Consider the following 23,440-nt stretch of genomic DNA (forward strand, 5'->3'; position numbering starts at 1 on the left):
TAATGTTCCAGGATAAGTCCTGGTTTTGAAAAATTCTATTGAATACAATCACAAACACTGCAATGACTTGAAATGTACAATATTTATTGGAAAATGATTCAAGTACAGTGGAGTATTATGTTATAAAGTAAACTACAGCATCTTGTTTGGAGTGATGAAATGAAAACGAAAAAAACATTTAGGATCAACTCTTATTACCTTTTTTAGAAAGTGCCTTCATTACATTCTGTGACTTCATTATGAACAAACGCATGGAAACTGAAAAGGAAACGTGTGCACAGTTACATGAACAAACAACACTTTTCAGAACTGACATTTACATCTTTCAATTTAGCCTACATCTCAAATCGCACGACAGACATATGGCATATTAGATAAATAAATAAATAAAAAGTAAAGAAATAAATAAAAAGTAAAGAAAGAAAAGACGAGGACAATGGATTTTCCTTATTTGGATCCCAGAGGTGAACCATACTTGATTCATAAGTAAACACAGGTACAAACACATGTGAAAAGGAGAGGAATCCTTGTAAAAAAAAAAAAATACAATAAAATAAATTTAAAAAAAGCTTAGTTAATGTCCACACAAAAACAGAGACAGACATTTGGATGTGCATATTAGGACTCTACTTCTAAACCTCTAAAGTGTTTCAGTGCTTTTCAGTATTCTTTCTTCTTTGGAAAAAGGAAAATACAAAAAGGAGCAATATAAAAGCAATAATATCTTATATATATATATATTTATATATATATAAAAATGTACACAAAACTCCAGTGCAGTACCAACTAAAAAAGCAATTTCAACCCTAAATCCTGCAGCTCTCTGTGGCACGTTCCTTTATTTTTATTTTCCTTTAGTTTGCCGTCACTGATGGGTTCACGTTCACAATCACCTGGACAACAAAGTCCTTCTGGAACTTGGTATCTTGCAGTCGAGTCTTGTCGGTCAGGAGTTTCCCAGCAAAGAACCACCTCTGGCGCGTCACGTCTATTCCTTCCTGCTCCTCTAATTGTTTCTTGAGCTCAGCGATGGAGTCTGCAATGCTGGCTGTCAGACGCACGTCCTTACCTGAGAAAACCGCAGGGCATTAATATAGAGATGAGACGTTTTATAAAGAGAATGTGAGACACTTAAACGCTATACATTATGCATTAAGTCTCCAGCTAAGAGGAGACAAAAAGTGATATATACATATATGCATGAGGAAAAACTGCACAACACAGTATTAAAAGTGCTACATGTAAGAAATACAGTATGTCATCACAGCACATGCAGTTTATTCACAAAATAATGCGGCTCGTAACAGTTGAACACAAGGGATGATGACATCTCAACCAGAGGGAAAAATAAAAGGGAAAAAGGGAACAAGCCGAGGTTCGTCAACGCTCTCTTTCTTGTCCTTGTCTCTCATGCACTTTCTCACAGAGGATATTTAACTTATACAATGTTGTTTCAGTCCGTCGCTGTGACCTCGTCGTCTCCTCACATCATGTGATAAATCTCTACTGATCTTGTTGCTGCTGCTCATAACACACACACACACACACACAGACGCACACTTTTCGCTTCACTTTCAACCAAAGTAGTTCAAGTTTGTGCACTTGTAACACGCATTTTTAGAACATGTGGTAACCATGTTTCTGCAATGTTTCGAATTGGGGAGTGCAGTAACGATTTTATTGTATTTTACATATATCACCTTTAAAGGTGCATTATGTAATACATCTAAAGCAACTGGCCATAAAAATGTCACAGAGACTCAGGAATAATGTTCATATGACAAACTGAACTCACCAACAAAAACAGTACAGCCAAAATATTTGCATTAAAAAAAATATTTTGCAGACTGCAAATCATGTTTATGTTTTGAAATCATGTTTTGGCATGTGGCGCCACCTTCCTCACTTTTCAAAGATAAAAATCACACCTACATCATGTGCAATAACGTTTATTTTAGCTATTACTTCTACCCACTGTGCGAAATACAGGGGGGTCTGGGGGGGCTAGACCCCCCCCGATTAACATTCAAGACCCCCTGAAAGCCTCAAATGCACAAGCCCACATCTGACAGGGAAGATAGCCGATACTGCAGTGCGGCACCTGGGGTGGTGAAACAGTATTGTGCAAAAAATGGGAGATTTGGGACCCCCCGATTCTTAATTGTTTTTGGACTGTGACAGAAAACCTGCGCGCACACACAGGGAGAGCATTACGTTTAGAGGCCACGGCGGATATTTCTTACCTGTTGACAAACGCACCCGCAGCTGGAACTCTTGTCTGCATGGAGGCGGTTGAGCTTGCTTTTGCGTGGATTCACAAGCTTTGCCATCGCAGGACGTCTCAGAGATGAGGTTGACCGGCGGGGCTAAAGTGTACGCTGGGAGCTGGTAGCGGTTTCCCAGTTCATCGTAGCTCTCTGTCAGGGATCCTGCAGAGGGAAGAATTAGGTATTGAACTTCAACTTTGAAACACATACAATTAAGACCTACAGCCTGCAAGCTGGGGGAAGTATGACGCTATCAACGATATATATATATAGACACTACCATTCAAAAGTTTGGGGTCACTTAGAAATGCCCTTATTTTTGAAGGTAACACACTTTTTTTCAATGAATATACCATTAAATGAATCAGAAATACACTCTATACATTGTTAATGTGGTAAACGACTATTCTAGCTGCAAACGTCTGGTTTTTATGTACATAGGTGTATCGAGGCCAATTTCCAGCAACCATCTCTCCAGTGTTCTAATGGTACATTGTGTTTGCTAATTTTCTATTTATTTTGCAACTCTTTTGGTGAATAAAAGTGTGAGTTTTAATGGAAAACACAAAAAATAGGTGTATAGGTGACCCTAAACTTTTGAAGGGTAGGGTAAATGTGCATGAGCAGAGCATCACGCAGCACTGCCACTCTTATGTAACTACTACTACAATAATCTCTGGACATCTGATGCACGGGATTGTACCAAATGTCTTTTCACATGTTGAGATTTATTACAGTGAGTTATGAGTTTGTGCCAGCTGATATGTGGATGAGGGTGTGTGTGTGTGTGTGGGGGGGGGGTGGTTCATACCATGTGGCAGAGTAATGCAGGCTCCGTCCACTATAGCCTGTGCCAGCTCCAGGTCGTTGCACTCCGCAGCCAAGGCGGCTGCTCTCAGCGCGTCCCAGATCTCTTTCCGTCCATCAAAGGCCGGCGCCGTGTCCCAGAACTCGTCCCTCTTGCTCCTCAGCTGACCCTCCGTCATCGGGTATTCGCTCTTCCATTTTGGCCGCTCCTTCTTCAGGGGCTCATTACGTCCTTGGGGAGGGGAAAAAAAAAAAGAGAAGACGGTGGTTTCAATCTAAACTAAATTTGTTTATGTGGTGGTGAACCTGTATGTAGACAGTTGATGGGTTGGTTATGGTCACAACTGCTGTGGAAAGGACTGAACTCTTCACCACATTAACTTTACCTTGGGCATTAGTCAATATTTGTGTGCAATTTTATTATTATTATTATTATTATTATTATTATTATTATTATTATTATTAAGCTCTGAAAACCCATCTTACATCATGTCCTGCTCTGCTATTATCTATAGTTGTAGTAATATATATAATTATGCCATTTAAAGTCTATTATTGCTGATGTACTGTTTTGAATTTGTTAATTTGTCCTCTGTTCTGTCCTCCTTTGCCTTGCTTCTGTAAATAAATTCATGCATGATATAAATAAACACGATTGACTTGACTTGACGTGTGGGTAAAACGAACATTTGACAAAATAATATCAACTGGAAATGCAACAATAGTCACGAGAAAAGCCAAAAGCTTAAAATGGGCTAAAACACACTTGGTGCTAAACTGAATTATTTGTCAACTGTGACATTCAGCACTTCTTAATTTGCAAAAACTGGCGACGTAAAAACCCAGTTCGCAGTAGTTTCACACATACCATACCGCAGGTGTTTCCACGCTGCCATGTACCGCACCACCACCACCGCTGTGCCGACATAAGAAAGACAATTTGATCCACAGAGGGAGGAATATCAAAGTGATTATTTATAGTGCTGCAGATTACTGCAGTGGCTAGTAACACAGCAACAGTAATAACATGTGCACACACACACACACACACACACACACACACACACACACACACAGCCATGGATTATAGGAAGTAATCAGGTTTCACATAACAGGATTTTATCTTCCACTATCACATAAGGCACTGGTTGGAGAGATGAGCCTCGCGTTGACCAGTGAAAGGCAGCAAAAACACACACACCTGTGTGTCTATGACTGAGAATAACAACATTAACAACTGTCTGACGCATAATGCATGAGGACAAATTTGACACTAGGGATGTGAATCTTTGGGTGGCTCACGATTCGATTCGATTCGATTCCGATTCTTAGGGTCACGATTCGATTCAAAATCGATTCTCAATTCAACCGATTCGATTCATACGATTCTCGATTCAAAAATTGATACAATGCATAGTGTGTTAAGGCAAATTATGGCATAAAAACAATACAGTTTGTATACGATAATGTGATAATGTGATCACACAAAGGCAAACTTAAGACAAAAGTTAATGGTGCATTATGTAATAAATCTAAAGCAACTGACCATAAAATCCTCCTAATATGTCACAGAGACTCAGGAATAATGTTCATATAACAAACTGAACTCACCAACAACAACAGTACATCCAAAATATTTGCATAAAAAAAATATTATTATAATAAATAAAAAATCGATTTTTGAAGTTTATGAATCGATTCAGAATTGTGGATGATTAGAAACGCGATTCCTATGTGAATAGATTTTTCCTGATTACAAGTCTTAATTACAATAAGGCAGAGAGACACCCAGGTGACAGTAACTCTCTATCGCTGCAGGAACTTTTCTAATGTATTTAGGATTTTTGAAAAACCACGGCAAAATTTCCCGGGGAAAAACCTTCACAACTAGGACTTTTTCAGATTACAAGAAACTCTAGAGGGGCGGGGCTGTGTGCTGAAGAACACTGATTGATGGAACACATTTTGCAGGTGTTTAAGCCAGTGCAACTCCCTTACACCACTCCCTCCCGTACGTCATCAGTCTGAGTTGAATACATTTTTTTCCGGGACTTTGAGGTGCGGTGGAAAAATGTAAACCACGCAGATTACCGGCAATTATTTTGCTCTGGTAAATAAGTTCCTGTTCATAAAAGTCCCTGGAAATGTACGTGGAAAAGGGGAATTATTGCTTATTTTTCTTAAACTGACATGCAGCTGCAAGGTTGCAAAGAAGAATCTTAACACAGAAGCTAAACAGATGCAAATGCCTAACATGCACAAGTGTCTTGTAACACTGTGTAGCAAATTGAAAACAAATAACATAACCACAGATCAATGCCGCAGGTGCTACCTTTGGTAAATTGCTGTGGGAATAATATGCAACTCCTTATATGGACATCCTGGGTGTGTGTGCTTAGAGGTCATATCTTCAGGCTTCTTATGTGTTGTCGAGTCAAAGTTATGATTCATTTTAAATCGCATATATCGATAATTGTCACTAAATTGACTGTTTTTGTTTTTGTTCCTAAAAACCTTTACCACAAAGTAACTACAACAAATCATGTGCTCTCTTATTTTTGCTGTTCTGTTTCCATACACTACACTCTTAGAAAATAAGCGTTCCAAAATGGTCCTTCTGCAAGGGCTGAGGTTCTACCTGGAACCTTTTTCAAGGGTTCTTGGTAACACTAATGGTTCCAGTAAGAACCATCTTGACCCAGAGAACCCTTTAAAACCCCTTTCCTGAATAAAGGTTTATTGGGGATTCCTCCAAAAGGGTTCCAGGTGGAACCTTTATAAAAAGGGTCTACCTGGAGCCAAAAGGGGTTCTCCAATGAGGACAAGCCGAAGAACCTTATATGGTTCTACTTAGCACTTTTATTTCTAAGAGTGTACTGTTAGAAGTTGTACTCGTACCTTCACAGATAATTCACAGTGAGACTGTCCCCATTATCTGTTTTGTGTGTATTTGTCTTTTATCTATTTACTGTATCGTGACTGATGTGATGTTTTTAAATTAAAGAAAAATGTCCACATCTGTAGACAATAAAGAATTAATACTATCATTATTACTGACAGAAATCTATTAAAAACCATCAACCTCAGTATCAACAGCACAATCTTTACCTCTACAGAAAATACTCAGAGACTTACGTTTCAGCAACATCCTAAAGGGTGTATTTGGAGCATGATGGTAGCTGTATTCTCTGGAGTTTGGCACTCCCATAGTTCGTCTGCCTCTCAAATGTCTGTCCTCCAGAAGTCTACAACAATGAGCTACAGACACAGATCCTTGGAGAAGAAACACTGCGAAGTCGATGTCGACAACAACCAACGAGGTGCAGATCTAATGCTCAGTTAGCGATCGTCACACTTCTCCAGATGCCTAAAAATGACCACGCTCCCTCCACATAAATCCATTCTCATAACAAACACTACAGCATCCCCCCCAAAAAATAACCCAGAATCAGTTCATGGAAAGAGGGGCAGAATAATAAGGTGAGTGTCCGAGACAGAAGATTGCTCCTCTTGCTCAAGAGGCCTAATCCTATCAGCTCTATTTAGAGACAGGATAGAAATACCCAAAGGCAACACGCTAAACCTATTATCAGAAAATAAACCCTTGTCAGACGGTTATGGGGAGTTTGAAGGTGAAGCGGCGTGAACTTGCATGTTTTCCTTATGTGTGTTTGCGTGGGTTTTCTCCGGGTGTTCCTGTTTCCTCCCGCAGTCAAAAAAACATGCAGATTTAGAGATTGAACAAATTGGACTCTCTAAATTGACCGCAGGTGAGATGGTCTATGGTTGATTGTCTGTGTGTGACCCTGTGTGTGTGACCTCTTACCCCATGGATTAAACAACTCATCGATTCATCAACCACGCAGTCCTAATCCAGTTGCGGCTGTAGTTGCAATGTGTACCTGTCTTGTTTTTGTCTCGTGGCTTCTCAAGCCGAGATGACAACGCTGATGTGTTTCACGTGCTGCATGCCAACACCTAACGACACAAGTCTTAGAGAGAGCTCTGACAGACAGAACAGGTTCTGAGACAATGAACACAATCTAAGAGGGAATGTCTGTCTGTCAGGTACATTATCCCTGCATATTCCAGGACGTTGACTCAAGGTATCGTGCACCAAGTAGGTCATCTACTCTGCTCTGTTGCTCAATACATAATGCATGACAATCCAGCAGAGCTGCTCTTTAGGCAGGGATTGAACTGAACAGACTGATATATATATATATAAACCATTGTTTTTACAGTATCTGATCTGAGCACTTTGTATCTTTGTGCATCTGACAAATAAAACTGTATCTCTCCCTGCAGTGGTTATGAGTTATGAGCTGCACTGACTCAGAAGCAATTTCCATTTAGCATAACATCAGAATAATACTTCAATGTTAAAGTGCTAGACCTGCATAAACGCCACATACCTGACTTCCTGTAACAGCAAACATACAAACATGTAGAGCAACTGCCTCATTCAGCAGGGTTTACTGTCAGACACTGAATATACTGTATGCATTTGTACTCTTTTGTATAAGTGTACGCCTTTTGTACATACAGACAAGGGCATTGCTTTTTACGGAGTCTGCCGTGTTGTGGCATCATGTTTCTCTACAGCAAACTGAATGGATGAAGTAGGCCTGAGCAAGCGTTTTGAGGCAGAACCTTCAAGAAGAATGACATGCTTTCTGGTACATGAGGTACAGGTACTCTTAGAAATAAATTTTGATATTAATACATTGCTTTTGCATCATAAATAGTATTATTAAGTATACATGTGATATCATCAGGCAATAATATGAACAGTTGTTTTTTTTCCCCCACTTTTTGTTCTCTAGGCCGGCCCCCTCTTGACCACAATAGATGCTCCTTGGCCCCCAGGTCATTTGAGTGTGAGACCCCTGATCTACACACTCCCATCACATACCCTGGTATATACAGTGGAGAACAGTTGATTTTATATCAGAGGAAAAGAACCATGGCACTAAAACATGTTCTTAATGTGACACCTGGGTGTCTGCAGTCTGGTGTGTGTGTCTGCAGTCTGGTGTGTGTGTGTGTGTGTGTGTGTGTGTGTGTGTGTGTGTGTGTGTGTGTGTGTGTGTGTGTGTGTGTGTGTGTGTGTGTGTGTGAGACACATACTCACCAACACGTTTTTTGCTCCTTGTCGAGCTCCGGGCACTCCCTTGTCCATCCATCCTTCTCCTCCCCACACAGCCTCCCATCACTGAGCCTACAGCACATGAACACATAGAGGAATATATATATGTATATATGTATATATATGTACAAGATGCAAATGCATTCAATCTAAATGTTCTAATGTGCTGATGTAGGGAGAAATAAGCAAATACTGTTGATGCCACAGTAGGTGTCAGATTTCATTTCAAAATAAAGCACACCTTTTCAATACTGCGATCACTTACACTGCACAGCATTCACAAACTACTCACTTAACATATACGTGTCAAACTCATCATCACGGATTACTAATGGCAGCTCCTCATCCTTGTTTATGTCACGTGCACTGCCAGCTGACAGTGACACGCGGCTCAGCCTCCTGTGTCAGCCTTGGATCCTCTGGTTTTTCCATAAACAAACAGTGCTTACGCAATATTACACTGGCTGTTACTAAATACACATTCATTCAATTGTATACTCATACTTTGATCAAAGATGAATTGAAATCAGTAGATTTTAAAAACAATAATACTAATGCGTGGATGGATGGGTTCATTCTGCCTACCGGAAATCCAGTGTGTTAATTTATGCATCCGTCCGCAGTTTGCGTGCCTCATCCGAATTTGTTTCCAAGAGAAGTTTTAACTGGATGATCGGGCAGGAGATGCGAGGGAGAGGCGATCTGCTGCTGGTGCTGCTGCTGCTGCTGCTGCTGCGGACCGCTGAGGTCCTGCAGAGGCTCCAGGGAAAATCCACTATTTGTCTCTCTTTAAAAAAAAACAAAAAAACAATAATAATAAAGAAGCAATAACTTACTATCCAGTTTCGCCCCGAATCATCATCATAAAATCACTTCACACGCACAATCCCTTCGCACTGAGCTCGAATTAAATCCTTCAGTACCTGCCCTACACGCATGCGCAGTTCAGATAAATGGACCCATCCTTAGTTGTCATGCTCCCCAAAGTGTAAGAGCAGGAAGTGTGAAAATGACTCCTTCACAATAATAGTGACCATTTGTAGTAAATTAAAATAAATAAATACATTTTTTAAAAAGGGCCTAAAAAGTCACACAAACACTGGCATTTTATTTATATGACACACAATTATGTCATTTGTTGTGCTTCTTCCTAAAAATAAAATAAAATAAAATACATTAATTAATTAATTAATTAAAATACCTTTATAATGTCATAACCTGTTTGGACAAAAGAGTGCGGTGATACAGTATACCGAAAACTAAATGCGTGTTTACGTTTAAAAGGCTATAAATGTCAGACTTTGCCACAAAGTTGGTGAAAAATATGTGCATTTCAAAATAAAAGCTTCTCTATGTAGCTCTTAAGTGTTTTAATATGTCATGTAGGGCAGGATTTTATGGTGATATGACATTTGAGTTATTTCTGTATGTTTTTTTAAGTAATAGACTATGACTAAGACCAGACTATGATACTTTTATTTTGAAATTCTGTGAAATATCTATCATCACAAATATAGGTACTGAAAATTGCTTTTTTCCCCAAAAAAACGTTAGACTTTTTTTCAGTTGTTTGACCCCCTCCTAACCTGACTAGATGTTCGGTGACCTCAAGGTCATTTGAGTTTGAGACCCCATCCTTATAAAATCTATACTTAATAAAAAAAACACACTCAAGCACTAGAGTTTTATTTATAGGCCACAGATATTACTAGAAAAAAATGCTGTTATTTTTACTGTTTCTTCTTTGACCCTAATTGGTGATACGTTATAATGCAAAATTTGAATTTATTTGGGATTATGTAGCATTATATTCTGGGGAGAAACATAATCTTAACTGATTAACTGACACTTTACCTTAACATGAACTGAAGAGTCGAAGGTTGATACTCGTTTTAAGGACAATCTTTTGCAGAGTTTTCAGTGCATGCATGTGTGTGTGTTGATGCTGTTTACACACGACTGTGTGCACAGGGTCGCTACTATATTGAACCAAGAGCCCTGATTAACCTATGGACATATTTAGACTTTTGCAGCTTTTGTTTACGTTAATGCTGTGCACAGCATACGACTGGTCGCATGATTTAAATGCAAGTGCTTCCTAGTCATTAAAAATAATCTTTAAAGACAGTCATGAGCTACCTGAAATTATTTTGGCTTGGATGGTGGTTTGTTTTCCTTCCTGTCTTGATATTTTTGTGAATATAGAGAGCACTTGTATGTTGGTTATGTTCAATTTTGATAAAAGTCAATAAAAAAGTATTTAAAAAAAATAAAATAACAATAATAATCTTATATATAAATAAATTCATTGTTTTTATCCATGGTTTTGAATGATTAAGAACTCATTTCTGACCAAACAGGACACTGACATCTGCTGGAAGCTTGATTATGGACGCCGTGGGCACAGTGAGCATTAGCACAGCAAGAGGGTTGAAATCAGGCTAAATTTTGTTTTCATTCCTTAATCTCTTATCTTGTCTCGCCACTTTCTTTCACATTCCTCTCTTTTTTTTTACCGACAACACCAACACCCTTTTCTCTCGTTCATATCCTCATATTTGATTTAACGTCTGTGCATCTTCACTTCTGTCTCTGCGTGTGTGTATGTGATAAAATATTTTCATATAATCTGCAGATCAAATCTGAATTAATCCAACTCTAACAGCAGAATGTGTCTCTATGACATAACACTAGAGATCTGGCCCGGAAAACATTACATCAGTACACTAAAGGTGGGCATAGATCCCTATATCATAATATAGTTAAAATAAATACATTTAATCTGCCCATGTTAAAGCTTAATCTGCCTGTTAGGTATTGAACAAATATCGATAGTGTAAATGTATTAAAATAAACCACGTTATAAAGATTTATTAACTTAACAGGTACAAAATACAGATAAATAACACATTATCTCGGAATTGTCATTAATCGGATGATAATATTGGACTGAAGTGAAAATGATACAGGAAGGTGGTATGCATTGACATTAACCTTTTTGTCCCCCTTCATAAGCAGAGCCTGTCTAAAAACAAAATTCTCTTTTTAAAGGTTCTTCAGTCCATTGATATGTCAAACAGTGCACACCTTGTAAAAAAACAAAAACATTCCTATCACTGCTACTGCAAAACTCACAGTTAAGTAACACAAGTCTGTACGTAAAAAAAACACACATGGTCTTCTCACTGCTAAAAAATGAGGAATGTCGAACCACAAGCATATTTTTGAGGTATTGGAGGTTGACGTGACCTGTTTCTCCAGTTGTATGGAGTCGCCATAAATAAATCCTTGAGGCAAACCAGGCTGAACAAGGGGGGATAAAGAGAAGGTGAAGAATGCTACAAGTATTCCTAGGTAGGGTCCGTCATACAGGTATCAAATCCTTTTTAACTGGGAAAATGTCCCACGTCAACCCATCACCACACGGGGCGTGTCCAGAAGGCAGGAGAACACGTGTCAGCCAATGACTGGAAACAAAGAAATAAAGAAAAAACAAAGTAAACAACAACCACCACCACCTCTGAATCTGTCAAAACATATCTCTACAACCAGCAAAGAAACAAACCTTCTCTTCTCTACACCAAGGAAGATTTTCAAGTTGTTCAGCCTGCCGTAGTTGAAAGGGTTTCTGTACATCTGTCAATGGTTTTAAATAAAAAACATTAAATACCACTGACACTTAAACCAAAACTAGCAAAAACACAGTTTAACTCGTCATCACCTGTCAAACATGCTTACCTTTCCCTCCTTTGCCATTCGCTTTCTTTCCTTGCCGTTGAGATGTCTCTCAATGCTGGTTTCCCCTCTGGATATGAGAACTGTGTGCCATATTGTCAGAGCTCCCAGGGCTAATCCCACTGTGCTGAGAGAAAAAGACCACACTTCCTATGAGCCATTGTCAGGGGAAGACACCAAAACACCTCATGTAAGCCACTGCCATTCACTGCCAACTTTGTTACTGTGTGCTGTAAAGCCCATCACTTATTAACTAATCAACATGAAATATGCAAAAATGTAATAATCACAAGAGTGACCCCTCAAGCAAACTTCTTAACAAAAGTTTAAATATGCATAGACAAATTTAAAACAACTATGCATGTACGCGTTTGTAATCTTAATCCAATCCAACTTTATTTGTAAAGCACTTGTGGACCAAAGTGCTGTATAGACACAGAAAAAAAGAAAAAACAAATAAAAGGCGATAAGATACATATAAAACAACTAAAATAAATTAATAGGCGTGGATAAGATAAAGAAACAGATCAAATAAAATAAATAAAACAAAATAGAAAATTAAATAGAAATAACATCAACAACAAGCAGATCATTCCACTGTTTCAGGGCCATCAACAGCAAATGCACGCTCCCCTGTGAGCTTGCATTTCGTCTTTGGCACAGTCAGGAGCAGCTGAGCCGCTGACCTGAGTCAGCGAGAAGGTGTGTGAGGGTGTAGCAGCTCAGCGAGGTAGGGCAGGGCAAGGCTATTACAAAGAATCTGCTTTGGACATGTTTTTAGTATGTACTGAGTAATGATAGGTGACAAATGGCAACATAGAATGCAGTTTACCTGGTAAGCACCCACATGAAGATGATGCTCTTATTAACCATCTTATCCTTTAAGCTGTAAACTGGCGCAGGCGTCTGATTGTTGGTCTTTATAAAAAAAAATAAAAAAGAGGATAATTATAAAACAAACAGGAAATAAACAAATATTAAGATTACTGGTGTTGTTAAGTGAGTGCACTACCACTGTACCTGAACAGAGGGGAGTAGCCCTACGAGAAGTCCCAAGTCCCCTGTTACTGGCACTCCTGGCTTTTCTGTATCCAAATGCTTAAAGTGCTAGTAGAAGGCCACACAGATAAGTCCGAGCATTAAAGACAGAAACATCCAGTTACAGTAAGGGGCAGTCAATCCCGGCAAAGAAAGACACCAAACAAGGAAGCAAATTAACAGACAACCCACCAAGCCTTATAAGGATGACAAAAAAAAGCAGGGTTGCAGGCAACTTAATTTCAACAGTGCAGTGCATGTGCGGGAAAATCTCACCTCATGAGCATTGTATGCATCGATAAACAGGTTTCTACCACTGATGGTACAGTAAAAGCAGCCCAAGGTCATGAAGAGACAGTACGAGAAAAAGTACCGATGGTTAAAATGGCCCACGCAGTTATTCAGCCATGCTAAGATGCTGAAATTAAGGAAAACCACGTGATTACATTACAATACAAAAAAGGTAATAATGTTAGCCCAAAGGATACGGCAGTGATGGTCCATTTTCAGGATGCACCTACAACACAAAAAAATTATATTCATTCAGCCATCACAAGGTTCTTTCCGGTCCCAAAAGGTTAATTATTTTAATTTGAACAACTTAACTACAGTTTGACTCACCTGTTACAGATGCCACAGTGGTGTGTCCTTGATGGTTTGGGCATAATGCATTTTTTGCAGACTGACACAAATGGAGTTTCATTTTTTTCCTGGTTGAAAAAATATTTTTTTGTTGGTATAAGTTTACATCAGGTACAGATTAATGAAGTGATTGGAGTTCATCTCTTACTGTCGGGGGACTCCCAGGTGATGTGTTTGTAGCTTTGTAGTAATGGAAAGCAATCATGACGATAATCCAATTTCCATAACAAAGGTGCCATGCTGTCCATTGTGGGGGATAAGTGTACAGGACCAGAGGCAGCAGGATCATATAGGCTATCCCCACAATGGAGCTGGTCAGTATCACCACCATATAAACAAACACCTGAAAGACAAAAGAGCTTTCTTTAGAGAAAAACCTAAAACTGCCCCATTACTCGCTGTAATTAACTAGCCCACTGAAAATCACACACTCACCGTGCCAAACCAGCGGGTGACATAATCCACAGTCCAAAACACAGGTTCAAAGACTGAGTCGAAGACCACATCAGAGTCAGTGAGGGAGTTGAAGTAAAGCGACTGCACCAGCAGTCTCATGTAGGCCCATATTTCCCTAATCCACAGAGGCAACCTATTCCTTCCTCTCCTGGTGCATAACCGTACGCGTGCAGAGCGCAGCAGGTGGAGCACGGAGGTAGGACACCACCGCATTGTGCATCTGTAACACATACACACCTGCAAGAGACGGGAACACACTGTCAAGATGTTTTACCACCTGAAACTAAGACGAAAGACTTAGAAAAATGTAGTCCTACAGTTCAAAGTTAGATAGGAAAATGTTCTGTCACGTCTGAATTCCAATTCATGAGCCTTCAGTTCACACTCTATCTTTATTTGATTCACATCTGACTTTGTGCAATTATAACATACAGTATCCCATGCCTAGTTAACAATAGCGGGGCAATTTTGGATCAGTGGTAGAGTGGGTCATTCTCTGGCTTTTCTCGTCTACACTCTTAGAAATAAAAGTGCTAAGTAGAACCATATAAGGTTCTTCAGCTTGTCCTCATAGGAGAACCCATTTTAGCTCCTTTTTATAAAGGTTCCACCTGGAGCCCTTTTGGAGGGTTCCACCAAGAACCATTTTAAAACCCTTTATTCGGGAAAGGGGTTTTAAAGGGTTCTCTGGATCAAAATGGTTCTTACTTGAACCATTAGTGTTACCAAGAAGCCTTGAAAAACCCTTTCTTCGGGAAAGCAAATGGTTCCAGGTAGAACCTCAGCCCTTGTAGAAGGACACTATTGGAAACCTTATTTCTAAGAGTGTACATGCAGTTGTGTCCCAGGGCAAAAGAGTTGCTCCTGGCAGCTGAGCGAGAAACGTGTGAGGTAGCAAATGTGAATGGATGGTGGACAACTGTAGTGTAAAGTGTATTTATGTGCTCATGCATAAATAATTTTTAAAATATATATTTAATTAATGATTAAATCATACAATCTGCCACATATATTTTTGTTCACTCCATTGTTTCATCGATTACATACAAAACAAAACACCACATGTATGTTCAATTCACTCCCACGTAAAAACACATAAACTCGTGGATCTAATCAGACAGTGTTTGGCATTTTAGCTTGAAAAAAAATACTAATCCAGTGCATGATATCAAACTTACCGTACGCTGTATTTAACCGGGATGGTTTTGTTATTGCTATTTATATAATTTCCAAATGTCAGTATGTGCCAACTGACAAGACTTCACGAGACTCTTGAACACAGCTATAGGGAAAAGAAGTTCGGGCTAAACGATAGAAAGAAAAAAGAAAACGTGCCAAATGTCTAGAAAGACAACAGTCTTGTCCTGCTGCATTCTTGCCAGGGTTAGGTAGAGCAGGGTGGAGTCTGGGTGGAGGCTAACGGTTGGTAGCTTCCTTTATTAGGGTTGGAATGGCAGTGAGCTAAAATGAGGGTTACCTGACCTGAAGAAGTGAAGGTGATGCTTCACGTCATCACTGGTTGAATCAAAGACGAGCTAGCTTTAGCTGTACATTTTATTTATACGCGACACTCAACGGCTGTAAAGTGAATAGTCCGCACAGGATCATAAATCCCTATTGTTTGGAAGACACTCTATGCGCTGCATCGTAATTTGGATTGGACTGATTTGTGATGCATTTTATTGTTGGTTTTACTTACTATTCTATAAAGGCACGAAAGCTACCTGGAGCAGTCTTCTCGTCGGCAGTCCTCTCGTCGGCATTTTCAGAAAAAAACAAAAACGAGATACAAAACGGGATTAAAAGCACATACTTGCGGAAAAAAGCAGGACAGGTTCTTCCATGACAACTGAATCCAGATCCAGACAGACGTGCGCACGCGCCAGATTGTCGGCGAAAAGCATCATGGTACTCTGAGTCAGGAAACGAGTAAAAATTAGACGTTTTCTCATGTATGAGCCTTCTTTTTTCATTGTGTTTGAAGTCAATTACCACATCACTATAAAATAATCGGATATAATGTTTTCATGAACCTAAATACATACAGTAGACCTGTTTCGGCGTTCCTGGAGGTCTGAATTGTGGGATATGTAGTTCTTACTTATGGCGGCTCTGCTAATGCTAATCTTCCACACAGCCATGTGTGGGTAAGCCAACGGTGACAGTAACTTTCCGTTCTAAATCTACTCACTAGTGTATATTGTTGTTACCATGTCATTTTCTTTTAACTTCGATGTTCCAATACAAGCTATTAAGCAAGACGACGCTCATGGAATTGAAGTGCAAAACGAAAAGAAAGATAATGCTGCTACATGTGTAAGTAACGTCAGTTCACTAAAGATTTGTTAAGTTTGGCTATAATGTCAGACTACAGTGTTTGTGACTTGAAACGTGCAGTTATTTTTTTATTAATGTTGTTATTATTATTAAAAAACAGTATGTGCATGCACTGGCGTGAAAAACTTAGTGAGGTTTGGGGACTGTAAGGGCAAAAATAGCAACATTGGCCAGGTAAACACCAGCAGGTGGCAGCAATCTGTATTGAATATTTTAAAAAAATGAACTAGCAGGGCCGGCCCAAGCTTCCATGGGGCCCGAAGCAAAATAATAGTAAATGTGTTGCTTGCATCATCTTAATGTCAGCCTGACACAATACAACGATTACTGTAACTATGATGATGACTTTACTAGTTTTTATGCAAGGTGCAAAAGTGCAAGCACAATTAAAGAACTACATAAATGGACGATAATAAATAATCATAGTACATTATCATTAAAATATTGAAGTAAAAATAAAAACTACAGCACCTCTGTTAAAGGTCTATAAAATAAACAAATATTTAGATAAGAAATAAGGAGATGGAACTTTAACAAGATAACGAAATGGAAATAGATGTGTTAAGAACTCGTTGTAAACTATGTTAAATGTGCAAAAGACTCACTGTTATCATGCATGAAGAATAATGAGGCCCCTTGGTGGTAATGGGGCACTAAGCAGGTGATTAGTTGTCTTACGACTTGGGTAAGATCTGTGAACTCCACATTCATTTCAATTAAATTGCCTGCTGTTCACATTACATTGGCATGTAGTGACAGGGTTTGGACAAGTTTGGCTCAGGTTTTTTGTCTGAAAACTGGGGCAGTGTTTAAGTCTGGGTGAGCTGAAACTGAGACCTATGGAAATGATGACGCAGTTCTTAACATACATTATTTCAAGGCACTTTACATAGTCAGGTCATGACCTTTATTACCAATTACTCAACAGGAACACAGTGAGCAAGCATTTGGCAACAGCGGAGAGAGAAAAAAAGTCCCTTTTAACAGGAAGAAATCTCTGGCAGAACCAAGAAGTCAAGCTTCTCTCTGACTTTGTTTGCATTAAGCACAAATTCGAGTGGTTTTAAATGGCATGAAATAAACTGAGTGGCAGCTTGTCTGACCAAAAACACAGGTGTGATCTTGCTTGCAAGTTGTCAGACTGAAAAAACAGACATGTAACAGTATGAATTCATCAGTTTAATTAAGTCCACGGGATGAAGGGCCCAATTCTCTAATGAAAAAAAGGATCACCTTCAGTTGGGCTTAATGTTCCATATTGGACCTTTAATCCAGGTTATAAATACAATTTTTCCTCCTTTTTAATCTTGTTTCATGGACACTAGACTTAACTTTGTTGATAAGGTAAAGGCAAAACATGTTTACCTCTTGAATGGAGCGTAGAGAAAAACTGAGGGGGCATTAATACTGTAAATCCACTATGTATAAAAGCAGTGCATTTAATTGAGTTATTTCCACTGTGTGAATAATTCCACTGCATCATAGATGATCAACAATGAAAATGCAACGACTAGAGTGCGTTATTGAACAAAAAACTCAAATCCATGATGTCCATGGAGAGTCACTGCGGTAATCGAACACCTTTAAACTGACATACATAAACGTAGGAGTTGTTTTTGTTCCATCACTCTCACCACAAAGCTCACCAACATGTGACAAACTTGTCAGGTATTTTTACTGCTGTGGTGTGGTCAGCATGACTGCACTGTTGCAACAACCGTTTGTCTCACCAGTCCACTCGTTACGGTTTGTATCGGCTGGTGTCTAAAGTCATCAGCGAACCAGCCAGTCATTTTTATTTTTTAAGAATAATATATAGCCTTACGTAACTAAGAAATAAACACAAAATCAAAGAAATTAATAAAATACAAAATACAAACAGATGGAACTAGTTTTTAAAAGTTATTCTAAATAAATATGTAATGTAAATATCAAAGTAATGTCAACATTACCAGTAGAGGTATTGTTGGTTAGTAAATTTAAGCATAATAATGCTTCAATACACGATACTGACCATTTTATTTTCACTGAAATGCTTACAGCTAAGAAAAACCCATATACCAAGTACCTAATGCACAATAATAAATAAATAAAAAATCTACTTCGTGTCAAACTGTATTGCTGATTCATATCTGTTATGACAAATGTGCCTCAAGAACAAGATGCCGTCACCTTGAAACTGCTGGTATGTACATAAAGGAGGGAAAAACCTATGTTCCCTAACCGTGCACGCTGCTTTGTGTTATTTTCAGACGCAGGATAAGAGCAGACCAGCAGAGCCAGTAAAAGAGGCCAAAGAGCACCTTCCACCGTCTGACCCACAGTTCCTCTTGGAGGACGCTGTCTCTGAAACCGTCACCGTTGGAACTCTTCCTCCTCTTCACTTCCTCAACGAGACCGTTTTTGAGAAGACTGCCTCTGAAAGAGGGGATGATGAGAAAATTCTCTCTCGCACAATAGAGCAGAGGTCTGACCTCATCTCCGGCATGTACGAGGGAGGGCTGAAGGTGTGGGAGTGCACTTATGACCTTCTGGAGCTCATTGAGAGAGACGGAGAGACCTTTGGGGGGAAAGCGGTCTTGGATTTGGGCTGCGGTGCTGGACTGTTGGGGATTTTGGCACTGAAGAGAGGAGCCAGGCACGTCCACTTTCAAGATTATAACAGCACGGTTATTGAGCAGCTCACAGTGCCAAATGTAATATTAAACTGTCAAGCAGATGATGACACGGAGAGTGAAGACGACAATAAAGGGAGGGGCAAGGGAAACGTACAGGAGGAAGATAGTAGTAAAAATGCATTGATAAGGAAACAAGAGGTAGAAGAAGGCAGTCCACGGCCAAAGAAGCAAGCCAAAGACCTATCCCAGCACCCACTACTCACTAAGTGCCGTTTTTATTCTGGTGACTGGAGCACATTTCTTCCATTGGTATTAAAAACAAGCCCACATCTCAAATATGACATCATTGTCACCTCAGAGACTATCTATAACACGGCTTACTACCCTGCCCTTCATGAGACCCTCCACAAGCTGCTGGCACCAGATGGACTTGTCTACGTCGCCACCAAATCCCACTACTTTGGTGTCGGCGGTGGACTCCACCTGTTTGAGACCTTTGTGGAGCAGAGGAGTGTTTTCTCTGTGGATCACCTGTGGGATGGGGACGAGGGACTACAGAGGCATGTGGTCGCGTTACGCTTTCAAAAGCAAAAAGACTCTTAAGTGAGGTCTGTCACAGGCTCCTGTACTCGGCAATGGTGGATTTATTGATTTGACTGAAATAAAAGTGATCTCGTCCTGAGTATGCAGCTTCTATGTCATTGTAATGTTGGCAGTACATGGAATAACCCGAATAAAAAAAATACTGTCTCATCTCCTATTTGCTCTTTGGTTATGTACACTCTCTTTCACTTCCTATGTAGACATTTGAATATGTCGGTCAGTAATTGAAGTGCAGTTGAAAAGGGCCGTTACAGGTCTTTAGATGCACGGGGAGGAACGAAGGGAAATGGGCTCAGTGACCTTTGTGAGTGCATTTCCCCAGTGTTCAAACAGCAGCATGAAAGCCAGGCTTGTTTCTGAAGTCTGGCGCAAAATGTCATTTGCAACTTATCCCACCAGCCCAAGGATGTAGTTTGAAAGTGGATTCTACAGTCACTGCACATCAGGTCTCTATAGGGTCTCTGTAACACATTTTAATTCCTCTTGAAAATTTCGTTATTTTTTTTTATATTCAGACACAATCTGAAGTGTTACAAAATAAAAAAGTCCTGACGCATTGTGAGTGAATACCCGATTTCGTCAAGGAAATCCACTGAAATATTCTCACAGGGTTTTTTCTGAGGAAGTACAGTACCTGATGTCCAGGAGAGCTTCTTGTATTTTAGTTGACTAAAAGGAATGAGGAAACCAGAGGTTTTTTTATTTGACTGTTTGAACATTACGCACCGGTGGCTTGTTTAAATATAGTGGTTTTAACCTGCCTACCCATTCCTGTCACGTCCTTCTCACTGAGAATGATCTGTAACACTGGACTATGACCGGAGTTATTTTTAAGAAGGCTGTAATAAAAAAAAAAAAAACACTGTCACACCTCAGCCACATAAATAATCTCATGACTCAGTTTCATCCAAAACTCGTGACGCAAGTAATAGACACTGACCTGCTGATAAGTACAGTTTAGAGAAAGACGGACCCTTTTCAAGGAAACTGCCTAACCAGCTCAAACGCCACTCTTGACATGACATTTTGACACCCGCAGCGTGGAGACAGAATTTCCTATTACATCTTGTGCAAACACACACACAACACACAACACACAGTTCGACACTGTCTCACTGTTGTGCACATACAAAACACCGAGCGCAGTTTCTGTTTGCATATGCCCGGCCCCGGCAAACTTCCAGTGCGTGTGCCTCGCCATCGTCTCTCATCTCGACAGCTGTTCGTGGCCTGTGGGGGAATTCCTGGTTCTTCGAGTAGACGCAGCCTTTCCCCTGCTTACTTTATGGGAACAGGGGGCAGGGCCAGTCAGATGGTTTTCCTCAGAAACTATTATGTGTTTATTCACTGTGAGGGGGTGTGCTGCTCACTCCCACTGTTTCCTTCTTACTGGGAAGTGACACTCAGGCTTACCGTACAGAGGCAGCGTATGAAAAAAAACAGAGGAGGGAGGGAGAGGGAGGCTGATGGGTGATGTGAAAGGTGGTGGTATTTAAGGTTCTTTGCTCTGAATGTCAGACAGTATGCTGTATCCTTCCTTGGGACTTGGAGGACATGGGAGAGCGAGCAGAACATGCAGGTGAACTGGGGAGGGATGGCTCGCTGTATGCTCATTTGGCTTGGAAAGACTTGCTGCTGTGGCTCACGGCTAAAACCTCTTTATTTGGTGAAATGGGACTTGACTCTGAAAGAGCACTGCCCCCCTGTTAACTGGAATGGAAATCTTAGGTATGTATGTAGGCAGAAATTACTTCTTTTTTGACACACTTTAAAATAATAATAATAATAATGATGATAATTAAGAAATGTTGGGGGGAAAAGTGACACGTTTTTCAAAGTTGAGTTCTAACCAGTACCAACTTTAAAAGTGTTTTTTTCGCTGCCATACCAGTCAGATGTTTGAATGAGAGCTGTTGAATTCAGGTTTTGAATCTGGGTTAATGTCTTCATGGGGGAATTTCTAATGTAGTACGAGTCTGTACAACTGGTTGTTTCCAGGTCCAACTGGCAGAAAGATAGCAGCTTCCTGCACGTGTGCAGGTGTGGCCTTCCTCAGAAAGTTCATTGTACTGTATTGCGTATATCCGAAAAGAATGTTCTCTAAAACTGAAAGAAGCACAGTAACTAAGATAACAGCGAGGAAGTGCCTCGCCACACACAGTAATGTCATTGTCAAAACAAGCCTCGGCCTTGACTGGGGGAGTTTTATTTCAATGACAGTGAAGATCCTGTGATTCAGAGGATGTTGGTTAATGTCAAACTTATTAGGAAGGGTTCTGGAGACATATTGACCAGCTGTATTTTCTCAGGAATCACATTGTCTCAAAGTTCTTTTCCTGGGCGTGTACTTCCGTAATTGATAAGTCATTTCGTGCGTAGATCAAAGCACTATTAACCATGATTTGATTCACCGCTTGCATCATCAACCCAGTGGACAGACTCTCATTTCAGTGGTTGTGAAGCACTTCCAGGAATACTTAGGCTGCAAAGGCAGTTGACTTTCTCTCAGATGAGCCTGAAACTACACTCTGGCTAACCACAGAATTGGATCCACTGAAGCGAAACACCATTTAAGAGGTTTGTTGTTTCTCTATCTGTTACCAATTGAGGTAAATGTGTGTATTTTGTATTCAAAGTGTTGCTCAATCTTCCAATGAAAGAGTGGGAAGGATGAGTTCATCACTAGCATTTCATGAGAAATAGGGTTGGACTCCTCAGTGTCAATCTTCTAACTCACAACCTTTTTTGGTCACCTCCATAGAATTAGTGTTGCTTTTTTTGCGGGGGTTGTTGTGTTTTATTTTTTGTTACACCAATTCATTCTCACAATGAAGCATGGCTTGTGTTCGGAGGATGAATCCATTCAAGGACTAAGAGCCTCTGGAGGACCATATTTTGATCAGAACTATACTATGAGAACTGAATTCCATAGATGGTGGCGTCTTCAGGTGTCATCTATGGGCTCAGTTCTTTTGGCATGGTACTGGTTTGTCAGCCTTAATGCGCAGGACTTGCGAATGTCAATCGTCACCGTGAGAAACAACTGAATGGATCGCTTCTAGAATATATGATGATCTACTTTGAGATTGCACATAATACTGTAAAATAAACCGATTTCTAAATTAAGTGTATGTGTGTTGTAAATAAAGTATAATGAAAGTGAATAATTTGCCTCTGTTGTTTTTTTTCTGTTAGAGTTAATATACAAAACACACACACAGACTTATATGACCCCATACACAAACCAAAACGCTAATCAAATTACAGCATCATGGAATATAGAGTGATTTTTGCACTATACACAGACAGCTGCAATGGCAAACTCTTAACTCTATGACTGGACTACACCCTTTCCAATCTCCTGTAAGACAGTTTGCCGTCAGTGCCTCAGACCACGTTCTGGGACCGCAGCCATGTTGGATTTCGGTGGAAAACAAGTCATAGGCACAGAGATTGTCATGATTGGGGAATGTGAACATATCCACAGGACAGGAAAAGATAACGGCAGTTGCGTTCTCCATCATCATCATGATTGAATCATACATTTCCGATCTTGGGGAGAATGTGTAAGATGTGTGGTAGTATTGGGCAAATAACACATCATTAAAAAGAATGAGCAATTCCAGCGAAAAGAACTATGCTTTAAATGTCATAAGTTATGAATAAGCTGGCCAGAGTATGTGAATATTCCGCACAGTTAAGCACTCTCAAGCCAACATTATTCATGTTTTTTAGATTGCAGCTCCATATAAACACCTCAATAAGCAAACATGAACTGGAAAGCAGAG

At 39.8% G+C, this 23,440-nt stretch overlaps 3 protein-coding genes across 3 annotated transcripts; 1 reads left to right on the forward strand and 2 right to left on the reverse strand.

Annotated features, from left to right (window-relative positions):
* Nucleotides 1–175: 175 nt before the first annotated feature.
* ubtd1a (ubiquitin domain containing 1a) lies at nucleotides 176–8,860 on the reverse strand (the record flags this gene model as incomplete). Its single annotated transcript, XM_083898224.1, has 5 exons — nucleotides 176–1,069; nucleotides 2,244–2,429; nucleotides 3,079–3,306; nucleotides 8,209–8,295; nucleotides 8,809–8,860. 5 exons carry the CDS (start codon nucleotides 8,858–8,860, stop codon nucleotides 855–857), a joined length of 768 nt encoding a protein of 255 aa, XP_083754350.1. The 3' UTR covers nucleotides 176–854.
* Nucleotides 8,861–11,079: 2,219 nt separating this feature from the next.
* zdhhc16a (zDHHC palmitoyltransferase 16a) lies at nucleotides 11,080–15,931 on the reverse strand. Its single transcript, XM_083897542.1, has 11 exons — nucleotides 15,794–15,931; nucleotides 14,074–14,331; nucleotides 13,787–13,981; nucleotides 13,618–13,706; nucleotides 13,485–13,513; nucleotides 13,273–13,406; nucleotides 12,979–13,065; nucleotides 12,791–12,876; nucleotides 11,962–12,085; nucleotides 11,789–11,859; nucleotides 11,080–11,690 (listed from the first exon to the last, which is right to left on the reverse strand). The coding sequence occupies exons 2-11, from the start codon at nucleotides 14,323–14,325 to the stop codon at nucleotides 11,588–11,590; spliced, it is 1,170 nt and encodes a 389-aa protein (XP_083753668.1). The 5' UTR covers nucleotides 14,326–14,331; nucleotides 15,794–15,931; the 3' UTR covers nucleotides 11,080–11,587.
* A 309-nt stretch (nucleotides 15,932–16,240) lies between these two features.
* Nucleotides 16,241–19,703, forward strand: mettl18 (methyltransferase 18, RPL3 N3-histidine). The gene is made up of 2 exons (XM_083898006.1): nucleotides 16,241–16,410; nucleotides 18,684–19,703. Exons 1-2 carry the CDS (start codon nucleotides 16,306–16,308, stop codon nucleotides 19,650–19,652), a joined length of 1,074 nt encoding a protein of 357 aa, XP_083754132.1. The 5' UTR covers nucleotides 16,241–16,305; the 3' UTR covers nucleotides 19,653–19,703.
* Nucleotides 19,704–23,440: the final 3,737 nt, after the last annotated feature.

The sequence above is a fragment of the Microchirus variegatus genome (genome assembly GCF_963457635.1).
Source record: "Microchirus variegatus genome assembly, chromosome: 11".
Lineage (NCBI taxonomy): Eukaryota > Metazoa > Chordata > Actinopteri > Pleuronectiformes > Soleidae > Microchirus > Microchirus variegatus.